The sequence below is a fragment of the Felis catus genome, chromosome B1 (assembly GCF_018350175.1).
Source record: "Felis catus isolate Fca126 chromosome B1, F.catus_Fca126_mat1.0, whole genome shotgun sequence".
NCBI lineage: Eukaryota > Metazoa > Chordata > Mammalia > Carnivora > Felidae > Felis > Felis catus.
In genome coordinates this window covers 149574211-149587089 of record NC_058371.1, presented here as the reverse complement: position 1 = coordinate 149587089, position 12879 = coordinate 149574211, and the positions used below count along the sequence as shown (strand labels likewise).

Here is a 12879-nt window from a genome sequence, read left to right as displayed (position 1 = left end):
GCACTGCACCATTGTGCCCATGCATTTTTTTTTCCTGCTTTACTTGCATCAGAAAACAAACACTGATGTATTAATTTTTTATTGCTGTGCAACAAATTACCACAAAGTTAGCAGCTTAAAGCAATACCAACTTATTAGCTCACGGTTCTGTACATGTCATGGCTGAGATTTCTGCTCAGGATCTCACAAGGTTGAAATCAAGGTGTTGACTGAGGCAGCTATCTCATCTGACATTTGTGATCATTTTCTAAGCTCACTTAAGTTCTAGGCATAGCTCAGTTCTTTGAAGTTGAACTGGGGTCCCTGTTCTCTTGCTGGCTGTCACAGGCCTCTCTCTCTCAGCTCATAGATTCCACCACATTCTTTGCATGTGGCCCATTCCATCTCTACAGCCAGCAATGGAGAGTCACCCTCCCAACAAATCTCTTACATCCTGAATATCTCTCCAGGTAGAGCCTAGTCCTTTTCAAAGGTGTCACCTGATTAGAGTAGGTCCACCAAGGACAATTTCCCTATCTTAAAGCCAACTGATTTGAGACCTTAATTATATCTGCAAAATTCCCTCACAGCAGCACCTAAATTAGTGTTTGAGTGTCCAGGAGTGTGTACACTGAGGGATGGGAATCTTAGAGGTCATTTAAAATTTTTATCATAGCTGGAAATATAACTTTCATGAAAATGGACAGAAATCTCTATAGCCTTCAGAGAAAGCATGTGATATTTAAAATTTCTAATTTTTGTGGGGGTTGTAGAAAACTATTTCATTAAAAGGAAATTTCTATGTTGAATGTGCAATTAGAAGAAGACTAAGGGATATTTTATTCAACTAAAAATTTGGGGGAATACAAAATAAACTCTTGGAACTTGAAATGGGAAGGCAGCTAAAAGTAATCCCTGTTTAAGACCCATTTGGCATTCTGCATTCCTTAAAGGAAAGGGCAAGTACAGATGATACTTAATTCAGAGTAACACAATTTATAATCTGTATGAAATCCAATTTATCATATTCATTTACTTTCATTAAGTTTGAGTATTCAGTGTTTAAAAGGGCATATGCATGGCATCATTTTTCCAAAGATGCCAATGAAAACATGGTGATAATTTGAATAATTTTGTGACTTTGCTTTCTGCAGTTTTTCAGACTGAAAAATACACATCCTGAGGAATATATAGGGCAGTCTGAACTGTTAATGATCTGAGTTGGGATATTCTTCAGTAACCAGACTCTAAGCTGAGGACTTTTATATGTGTGAGTTCAAAGAGGTTTGAGTCAGCAAAAGACATCATAGACCTCTTTATCCACATGGATTTTCCTTTTTCTAGAAAGGCCTTCCCTGAAGGCAGAAACTTAGGCTTGCTCTACAGTCAACCACATGCCCATTATCGTTTTATCTATAAACTCTAAATTTTTCTAATTTCAGGATCAGTCTTCTGTTTTCTTGTAGATGCATGTTATCATTATACAAATGTAAATGCATGTGAATAGTATTCAAATGCCAATTTGCAGACAGGTTCTGTTCCCATAAATCTTCATAAAGATAGTTTCTTGAAGTTTAAAACATGCAATCTTATTTAAAAATAAATTATTGGTTAGCTTCCCAGGCCACCTACAAGTTTACTGAACTTCTAATGTAACTGAACAAAGGTGTTAAGTGCATCAAATTCCTAGAAGGCATTTGGTGCAAAAAACTTTGCTCTTCTTTCCCTAGCATGGTGCCCATCCCTGGAGGAAAGTTGTTCTAGAGCCAAAGTGCCAAATTGTCTTTCTACCAATGAAAATCGTCATTTCCTTTGAGTCACTCAAGTCAGATATTTGCTACAGAAGAGCAACATTTTGTGGTAACCTAATATACTCTGACATGTGAATATTTGTTTGGGTACTCTGGGACTATTTTGTTTAATTATTTAATTTAATTTAATTTAATTTTTAAATTAAGTGTTTTATTATAGTTCCAGTATAATTAACATATAGTGGTATATTAGTTTCAGGCATAGTATATAGTAATTCAGCACTTCCACATTACTAAGTGCTTATCATGGTAAATGTGCTCAATCCCCTTCACCTGTTCACCCATCCCCCACCCACCTCCTCTCTGGTAACCAGCAGTTTGTTCTCTATAGTTAAAAGTCTGTTTCTTGGTTTATCTGTCTCTCTTTTTTTGCTCTTTTGTTTCTTAAATTCCACATATAAATGAAATTGTATGGTATTTGTCCTTCCCTGACTTATTTTGCTTAGCATGATTCTTTCTAGCTCCATCCTTGTTGCAAATGGCAAGTTTTCATTCTTTTCTATGGTGGAATAATATGCCATTGTATGTACATATGTGTGTGTGTGTGTGTGTGTGTGTGTGTGTGTGTGTGTGTGTGTGTGTATACCACCTCTTTTTTTATTTTTAAAGTTTATTTATTTATTTTGAAAGAAAGAGAAAGAGAGAGAGAGAGAAAGAGAGAGAGCAAGGGAGGGGCATAGAGAGAGGGAGACAGAATCCCAAACAGGCTCCAGGCTGTCAGTGTGGAACCTGACATGGAGCTCAATTTCACCAATTGTGAGATCATGACCTGAGCCAAAATCAATAGTTGGACACTTAACTGGCAGAGCCACCCAGGCACCCCCACCTCTTCTTTATCTTTTCATCTATCAAAGGACACTTGGGCCACTTACATAATTTGTCTATTGTAAATAATGCTGCAGTAAACATAGAGGTGCATGTATCCCTTTGAATTTAGTGTTTTTGTATGTTTTGGGTAAATATCCTATAGTGGAATTATTGGATCATAGGATGCTTGTATTTAAGGAACCTCCATACTGTCTTCCACAGTGGCTATTTTAGGGTGACCATTTAATACTAAGAGTGACAACAAGAGCTACTAGGTAGTAAATGCTGACTTTATAGGAGTTGTTGGTATATCGTCGCATCTCATCCTCCAAACATGCTTGTCAGTAGAATTATGTATCTTTGCTTCACAGGTGACTAACTTGCTCCATTCATGAAGCCAGTATGCAGAACTAGAACCTAACTTGGGCTTCTGTGACTCAAAAGCCCATTTTTCTCTGTGATATCAAACTTCTTTCTGAGAGTGATTTTTACGTTTTTTTAGAACAGGTTTCCTATGAACTCAGATGAATAATGGGTGGTATTTCAAGCAGCATGAAAGGCAAGTGAAGAGTTTTAGGAAGTGAAAGTAGAGGTTGTTTGATCAGAGAGGCCACCCACCCTCATTGTGGTTAAGTCTGAAATTTATTTTGCTTTCACATCTTCCTTTCTATTGGCTTTACACTTTGATGAACTCTGAAAAAGTTAGGATTCCCTTCTCTCCCTCCCCGTAGAATCTCCTATAACAGTGGCAGAGGTCACCTGGAGTGGGCAGAGGGGAGGTAGGGCTGATAGAATGATAACCATATCGGGGGTTGTCTGTAAACTTTGAAGGCTTTTATCTAATTTGACACTTTTTTTCATACTCCTGCAAGTTCTCTATGTATTTTATTTCTTGAAATGTGTATAAATATCCTTTTACCCCAAAGTGGGCAACATCTTGAAGATAGTGAAAACATCATATATAGCATTGAGACATTTCTCCAAAAATGTTCCCAGGTGGTGGGGGAAAGGAGGTTTTCCATATTCAAACAGGTTTGAAAAAAATGGGTTAAATAAAATTAGAGAGGACCCTCACTTCTAGAAGTCTCAGAATCTGGTTTTAAGTGGAAGTAAATGTGAACAATATTTCTGTCTTGGTTTTGTATATATTCTTTTCACTGATACAACCCCAGTGCCTCATACATTATCTGATTCTTAGCAGAATCTTGAATACTATTTATTGAATTGGACTGAAATAAAGGTTTTTTAAATTATGTTTCCTTCCTTCCTTCCTTCCTTCCTTCCTTCCTTCCTTTCTTTCTTTCTTTCTTTCTTTCTTTCTTTCTTTCTTTCTTTCTTTCCTTTTCAATATTTATTTTTGGGAGAGTGCAAGTGGGGGAGGGACAGAGAGAGGAGGACAGAGGATCCTAAGCAGGCTATGAGCTGACAGGCTGAGAGCAGTGAGCCTGATGTGGAGCTCAAACTCACAAACCAGGATATCATGACCTGAGTCAAAGTCGGCCACTCAACTGACTGAGTCACCCAGGTGCCCCTCAAATATACGTTTTTTTAAAAAACACCCTATCTACTCATATCCTGTGGGATTCTGATGTTCTACAGAGCACAGCTTTGAAAACATAGCTCTCGATATATTTATGCCACTGTGATGCTCCATGGAATGCTTGTCAGGAGGTTAAAAAAGAAGAAACAAAGAAAACTTTTTATATTCCTTCAGTGTTTAACTCCCAGATATGGGAGGGACAATGGGGCGAGGGGCAGAATTGAATAAAATACCATTATGAGTCCAGAGCAAAGAAAAGTTTCTGTGGAAAATGTTGAAATTATTCAAGCTGAGCTGAATTCAGAGGTCTCAGGGAAGGAAAATTAGGACCCAGAGAAGAGAAGACTATTTCTTCACCTATCTAAGGAAATGTCTTTACTCTGGTCCCAGGGATGGAAATTGGGCACACGGGCAAAAAAGGAGCATGAATGAGAATTTTAAGGCTGTAAGAGGAAAGCATAAGCTAAAAGGATTGAGAACACCTTTCCTAGATTCCCCATGGATACTTCATCCCCATGGAGGGAAACTCCCACCTCCTGCCACTTCCCTGCACAGTTACTCACTGCTTAGTCATGTCTGGCTTGCTAAGCTGGATTTACTCTAAAGCCTTGTAGCTCTGTCTTTAGCAACTACCCAACCCTAATGAGTGAAATCAATTTCAGATTCTTGTCCCTTCTAGATCGTTCTGTCTTGATTCAGTAAGAGGGATTTCTTGGCTGTATTCTGAGAGGTTAGGCATTTAACTCTCTTCCATCTTCAGATAACAGGAAAATGAAGGTTCATGGTGCTAGCTTATAGCTGCAAAGCCTTTCTTAAATAGTTTTGAACTTAGACTTTGGATTAGGGGTAGAGCACAGTCACATGTTAGTTTAAATTAGTGCACCATCATTGAGCTAACTTCTAATTGAGAGTGGTATAGCATTAAATGATAAGAAACGAGTCTCTGGAGCCAGACTACCTGAGCTCAAGTCCTAGCTCTGTCATTTGGTGGCTCTGCAATATGAAGCAAGGTATTTGGCCCTTTTGTGTTTTAGTCTTCCCATTTGGAAAATGGAAATGAAATTAATACCTACCTCATTGGATTTATATAAGCACTAAGTACATTAATTCATGTAAAGTGACCAGCCCATTGTAAATACTATATAAATGTGAATTAGTATCACGATTTTTGTTGTTATTATTATTACACACTTGATAGAAATCAGCCATGCTGAGACAATGGGCATTTTACTATGAGAATTTTATGGTAGGTAATTGAGACCAGTAGTATTTTAGATTTTAGGATCATCTTGGAGTGGCCCTACAGGAAAGAGCTTATATAGGAGGGGTATTAGTAAATACCCCAAATATTTTTAATGCAGTATTAATCCACAAAAAATATGTTCCACTGTGGCTGGCCCAGAGTGACAATAAAATGCACTAAAATATTATAAGTACAATATTAATGTGGGAATAAGGGATTGAGTAACAAAACAGAAACTTATTATGGAATGTTATACTTTATAGAAAAGATAGCACCAAACATTATGTGGTGTATGTGCACGTGTGTTTGTGTGTGTTATATATGTGTGTTTGGTATAGTCCTGACATGTTTTGGCATAAGATGCAGTCCCACCTATTAAAGTTTGTAAAATGTGTATCAGATAAGAGGCAAAGGTCCACACTGGGATACTATGCATGTGTGAAAAATAAATTGTATTCAAATGCCTTGGTCAGAGCCTTGTATACCATAAATATGCCCTAACAAACTACTTCTAAGAATTGATTAGCTATTACAGTGTTATTCCTCCTTTGTCCTTTTGTTTGTCTGTCTATTCAACTATCCATCCATCTGTCCACCTATCCACCCATCTTTCTTTTTTCACAATATTTTATTGAGCCTCTATTTTGTTTTAAGGCATCATTCAAAGCTTAGAAAGGCGTGGATGAATAAAACATGGATTCTACCCTTATGTAATTCATGGTACAACCCATAGTGTTTTTGTCTCAATCTGTGCCATGTGATTGAAAATAATGAAGTATTATAAACTTCTTTTCTATAAATATTTAAAATTACACAAATAATAAATTTCCATTAAGGTAACAAAAATGAGCATTAAAATTTTTGATATAATAGAAAAAGTATATATTGATCTCTGGTCCCAGTTCTTGGCACAGAGTTCCTAAATCCCTTATAATTTCCTAAGTGATAAGAGCACCAGGAACATCATTTGTTCTGTTTGGTCTTTAACCTTGGTTCCTGACACAGAGCTCTTAGATCCCTTGGAATTTCCTGGGTGATAGCAATGTCTTTTGTTCTAATGGGGTAACTCTGGGTGGGCTCCTACATAGCTTCAGGATAGGGACTAGTCACCAGAAAGACCAAGCTATAGTTACAAGCTTGGAATTTCAGCTTCATTCCCCTTCTCCCCCCCAACGAACCCCTCCATATAAACCTCTGGGAATGGGAGAGAAGCTGAAGATTGCATTCAGAATTTATCATGTCTATGCAATGAAGCCTCCATGAAAATCCCAATAGTATGGGGTTCGGAGAGCTTCAGAGTTGGTGCTGGGCATCTCTGTCCTGGGAGGGTGGTATACCACCAACTCTACAAGGACAAAATCTCCTGTACTGGGGACCCTTCTGAACCTTATCATATGTATCTCTTCATTTGGCTGTCCATTCATATCCTTTAATATCATTTGGAATAAATTGATAATCTACTAGGTAAACTGTTTTCTTGAATTCTGTGAGCCATCCTAGCCTATTAAAATAAAGGAGGGAGTTGTGGGAAGCTCCAATTTATAGCCAGTCGTTAAGAACACAGGTAACAACAACCTGGACTTGGGATTTCTGTCTGAAATGGGGGCAGGGGAAGTCTTAAGGACCAAGCCCTTAACCTGTGGGGTCTGTGCTAACTCCAGTTAATGTCAAAATTGAATTGATACCCAGCTGATGTTGGAGAATTGCTTTGACAAAAACCGACACAGCTGGTATCATAAGTATGAGTAGTGACATAGGAAAGGAGTGTAGTGGTTTAGTAAAGGAAAACACAGGGAGTTTTTCTGAGAAAAGTATTTTAAAAATTTCCTTTAAGTCTTTACCTGCCCAGGCAAATCCTCTCCAGGCATCCTCTGCCTTTTAGGATCAGAAGTCTTTGGCCTCAGTCCTTGCATTTAATTTTTTGACATATATCTTGAGATGTTTTTGAAACCTCTCTGAATTTCAGTTTTTCCACTTGTGAAGTGGTGATAATAAATAGTACCCAGAGACATGAGGCAATAAAGTGAGTAAATGAAAGGCTCTAGCACATATCAAATTCCTACTCTGGCTCAGGAGTTTTCACGTGACTTATCTCATGTAATTGTTGACACAGCTTTGTGGAGTAGGCCTTGTTACCTTATCACCGACTCACTAATGAGGAAACTAAGAATAAGAGAGGCAAACAACACAGGTACCAGAGATAAGGGAAAGGAAGTCCTTAACTGTCTGACTTTAAGGCTGTCTGTCCCATTTGTAACCAGACCACTGTGATAATGAACGTGAAGCCTCTCATAGTATATTATTCAAATGTTGCCTATCTTATTTCTATATCCGCAGTAGGTCAGTTTCTTGTCATTGCCCAAGATGTTTCACAGCCCCAGCTGTTAATGAATTGGGAATATAGGATGGTGTGTACAGCTTGGGTTAAAGTCACTAACTCTGATCTTGGGTAGTTTTTTTTTCCCTTTAAAATAGGCTAACTTGTATGAGGACTGTAAATAATGAATGAGACAATGTATGCAAAATGATTCACATTTTGTAAATAGGTAATAAATGGCAGATGTTATTCTAATAATTACAAATAAACTACCACCCAGTAAGGATTCCTACACTTACCTGATCATAAATTCTTAACATCTGGGTTTCCAAGTACTTTATATACATATCTGCCAGAATGCCTATTTTTATCCATAAGTATGTTATTCCCTATATGCCACACAAGTGGAAAAGTAGGAAAGCAAAACAAAGAAGATACTAGCCTTTAATCTTGATGATATGAACACATATTTCAATTTATTGACTACAGAAAAAACCCAACTCAGTGAATCATTTTTAGCACTATGAATTTCATACTCAATTTAAAAAAATTTTTTTTAATGTTTCTTTTTGAGAGAGACACAGAGAGCAAGTGGGGGAGGGGCAGAGATAGACACACACACACACACACACACACACACACACACACACACAGGGAAATTGAAGCAGGCTTCAGACTCTGAGCTGTCAGCACAGAGCCCAATGCGGGGCTCAAACTCATGAACTGTGAGATCATGGCCTGAGCTGAAGTCGGACATTTAACCAACTGAGCCACCCAGGCACCCCTCTTACTCAGTTTTTGTATGAAAAAACAAAAAGTTGTTTTCTCTTGAAAGTTATCAAGGAAAGAAAAGCAGGATATCCTAATAGTTAAGTTCAGATTCTGGCTCTCTTAGCCTGTAATGTAGGGCCAGTTAACTTTTATCTATACAGTGGAGATAATAATGGCATCTAATTGTAGGATTGTGAGAATGAATGAACTAATATAATATAGCATGCATATGGCACTATGAGTTGTTGAAAACTAACAAAACAGTAAAATTTAGTTACTAATTTACACACAATTTAGTAATCAGTAAGTAACATGAAGGTTTTGTCATTTTGGTTTTAACCCTGAAGATACAGTTTTTGAATAAATTAGAGAATGAATTTGGCAAATTAACAAGTTGATTGACATGAGTATTCAAAATGAAATTAAACTTTAAATCATCAATATTTATAAAGATTTGCCCAGAACTACCTTTTTCTCTAGAAGATGATAATGAAGGGGCGCCTGGGTGGCTCAGTCAGTTAAACATCTGACTTCAGCTCAGGTCATAATCTTATGGTTCATGAGAGTTTGAGCCTCGTGTTGGGCTCTGTGCTGACAGCTCAGAGCCTGGAGCCTGCTTTAGATTCTGTGTCTCCCTCTCTCTCTCTGCACCTCCCCTGCTTGCACTCTGTCTCTTTCTACCTCTCTCTTTCTCTCTCTCAAAATTAAATAAACATTAAAAAAATTTTTAAGGATGATAATGAAGAGAAAGAACCTAATTTTTATATTTATTAATAAGCAATATTGAAAATAATGAGCTGTAAGAAGAGAACGATGCCAGACTTCTGGGAACAAGACAGTAACCTGTTTGTTGATATGATGAGTCATTTGATATTTTATCTTTTATATGAAAAATAATTGAGATTTTTAAGTGAATGAATCACCCAATTAATACATGTATAGGAAGGAGTAGGGGTATGGATATTGCTAAAGGCAAATGAAGATGGGTATTCACAGCAAAGTCTGAGCACTAAGGACTATCTCTGAAATACAGTGAAGATGGTCATGAAACATAGAGAAGTAGCCAAAGTTCAATGTAGCAGAAACAGCAAAGATATGGATCAAATATATTTTGAGAAGGTGTCCACATTATATTTCTTGTTAATAGAGAAGAATGGTGAGCATGGCTATAAAACATATTGTAGAAGTACTATATGTGGAATGTAGGGTGTCATAGTAGTAATTAAGCATTTGCTTTTCTTTAATCCTTAAGCCTGCCTATTAATGTGACCTGCCATCTCCTGAAAATCTTCCAAATCCTGGATGAGTGTTCCATGAAGTTATCTCAAAGAAACCATACACATTCAGTTTCCCACCTTCTCCTTTCTTTACCAAATGTGATGGCTATCTCGAACGATAGCCCCGAACTGACCCCCAATATTACTCCTAATTTTTTTCCCTGAAGTCAAAAAACTTTCTGTAAACCCACAAATATTCATTAGAAAAGAGGACTTTTGGTGTCTATAATCGTGATATTTTAAAGAGAATAATTTTGGGGATGTGCAATATGAAAGGTTGGAACTACTTACTGATTTACAATATCATGACTTCCATAAACATGAAATAGGCATTTTCAAATTCAATGAATTTAATGAATAAGCAAAATATTATGCTAGACATTTCCATTTGTGTACTCATTCATTTGTTCAACAAATATTTATGGAGTGCTGCTTATGTGTGAAACCTTGTAGACGCTGCCCAAGGATCTCAGAGACCCTTTAGCAATTCACTATAGGACTGATACAAATGTGTATTTTATTAGTGGGAAAGGAAGCCCAGGGGAGTTCACTAACTCAGCAGCTGATCTCTGAATTTCCTGATTTCCTTAGTGGCTGATCTCCTCTCTGAAATTTCCCAGGTAGAATCCTTGCCACCCAGACAGGCTGCAGGAGTCTGGGAATACTGGACTTGGAAGTTGTAGATGGCAGCTCTTGGACTCTGTCATCATACAGCTCCATAGATCCAAAGAAGCCCCTTAACTTCTGTTTCCCTCAAATTCCTCATTTCAAAAAGGGAGTTAACGATATCTATTCTGATCTCACAAGGGTGTCCTATTACATGAATGGCATACGTAAAAATACTTTGAAAGTGGCATAAATCAAAGCAATCGTGAAGTATTATTGTCATCATGGATGTTTAAAATCATGGTTTTAATTCCATATAAAGTTATTCCAAGGAATCTTATTTTTTCCTCTCCTTTGCATGTGGCAAATGCCCTTTTGGGAAATAAAATGAAAGAATTCAGTTTTTTTTCTTTAGTATTTAATGGGAGAGTTTTAGGGAATAGACAGGTTTGGGTCTCCTGTTTCCATTCTTCCCACAGGAATCCTAGGATTTCTATGAGAAGGCAGGTATCTCTGTAGCGATGGACCTCCCAATCCTATTAGTTCCCAGGACTGACTATAAGGTATAAGAAAAAGCAACAAAACAGAAAATGCTGTAGAAGATAAATTTAGTCAGATTACTTAAAGAAGGCTTTCTGTAAAACAAAGGAACACCTTCCACAGGTCCCCAAACCAGACTCAATCAGAACATAATATAATACAGTTCTTCATTAACTTCTTCTAAAATCCCAACTATTGAACCTGGCAACATGAAATAATGCTAAGAATGATTTTTAATACAAAGATATTGATTTCAATTACAGAGATTAATTAATCCAGCTGTTATAATAATTCCAGAAATCTCACAAGATCCATACAGATTGAACGCATTGAGGACATCTCACAGGCAGTGCCCTGACATAATAGGGAATCTAGACACTGACAGACGGTGGAGCAAATAAGCCATTTGCTAAACAAAACTGAACTTACCGATACATCATCTGTAAGAGGAAGAATTTGGTCTTGCAGGTCTGCACCCACTGAACTTGACTTTCTAATCAACTGCATGTCACCTCTAGATGTATTAGAAGTCTATGGCTGAAAGAAATTAAAACAAATTACAAATAGTTGAAATGAAACTAGTTAGACAAGTCTGAACAGAGAGCCTCAACCCGCAGGATAGCTTGAAGAAAACAGCCCAGAGATAGCATAGTCCCAATAAGAAAGCAACATAGTTTCTTTTGGTATTGACTAATTTTGTTAAAGGGAGATAAACTGGTTGAGAGGATTTGAATGAGAAATACCTTAGGAATGCACTAGGATTAAGAATTTAAAGAAGATTATTGGTAGGTATACAAATACTTTAAAGAAACCTTTATATAAAAGCTCTTAATAAAAACAATCAAGTACCCTTAAAACCTAGATTCATAATATAATTCAAGAAATAGTGTTTAATTTTTAGTTGAATAGCAGCTATCTCCATGTATGACAGGGGTAGAGTGAATTTATTAATATATAATTATTTTTCTTTAAAAAATACGTACTTCTGAGAGTATGTGCAAATAAATTCATATCAAACCAGATTTTTTTCCTAAAATGGCTTAATGTGATACGTACACATGCTATAATTTATATTTATGTAATATGAATTACAAATATATTTTCTATACATGTATATATATATATACATATATATATAGAGAGAGAGAGTGCAAGAGAGAGACATTTATCAATGTGAAGAAAACAAAGAATATAAGTAAACAATATTTTCAATAAATTTTCAATCAGACATGAATACCTGCTTTTTGTGTATACTGAAACATTAGAAATGAGGCTGAAGCTGTTTCACCATGTTGTGGTCATGGTGCCTTTCCTTCTCCTTAGAAGCAACTAATGTTATTAAGGTCCATTTTCTTACAGAATATACTAAGCATTTACACACAAACAGACACATGCATGTATACCCATAGAAAAACATATATGAGTATTGATTGAACAGTATTATATACTTCCTTGTGCAGTTTGGTTTTTCTTCCCTTGATACTCTATTTTATGTTGAGAGAAATGCATTTACCTTATCTTTTTTAACAGCTACATGCAGTATGAATATACTTAGTGTTTAGCCTTGATTATAATCTCACAACCAAATGATAGCCATTTAAAAGGAAACCCTACTTTATTTATTTATTTATTTATTTATTTATTTATTTATTTATTTAAAAACATTTTTTTTTCAACGTTTATTTATTTTTGGGACAGAGAGAGACAGAGCATGAACGGGGGAGGGGCAGAAAGAGAGGGAGACACAGAATCGGAAACAGGCTCCAGGCTCTGAGCCATCAGCCCAGAGCCTGACGCGGGGCTCGAACTCCCGGACTGCGAGATCCTGACCTGGCTGAAGTCGGACGCTTAACCGACTGTGCCACCCAGGCGCCTCAAGAAAACTCTACTTTAAATGAAAATTTAATGTTCATTGCTTCTAACACTTAGGGAAAGTACCATTCAAAAGAATCTTAGTATTGTAGAATGCTTTAAGTGCATAGACTCTA

General features: G+C 36.8%; 1 protein-coding gene across 1 annotated transcript in view; it reads right to left on the bottom strand.

The window, feature by feature from the left end:
- The window catches only part of TMPRSS11A (transmembrane serine protease 11A), a 52924-nt gene extending 41351 nt beyond the window's left edge, over positions 1 to 11573 (bottom strand). The window contains exon 1 of the mRNA XM_019829427.3: positions 11321 to 11573. Coding sequence (XP_019684986.1) covers positions 11321 to 11331 — 11 coding nt within the window. The 5' untranslated portion in view covers positions 11332 to 11573. The remainder of the gene's footprint in view (positions 1 to 11320) is intronic.
- Positions 11574 to 12879: the final 1306 nt, after the last annotated feature.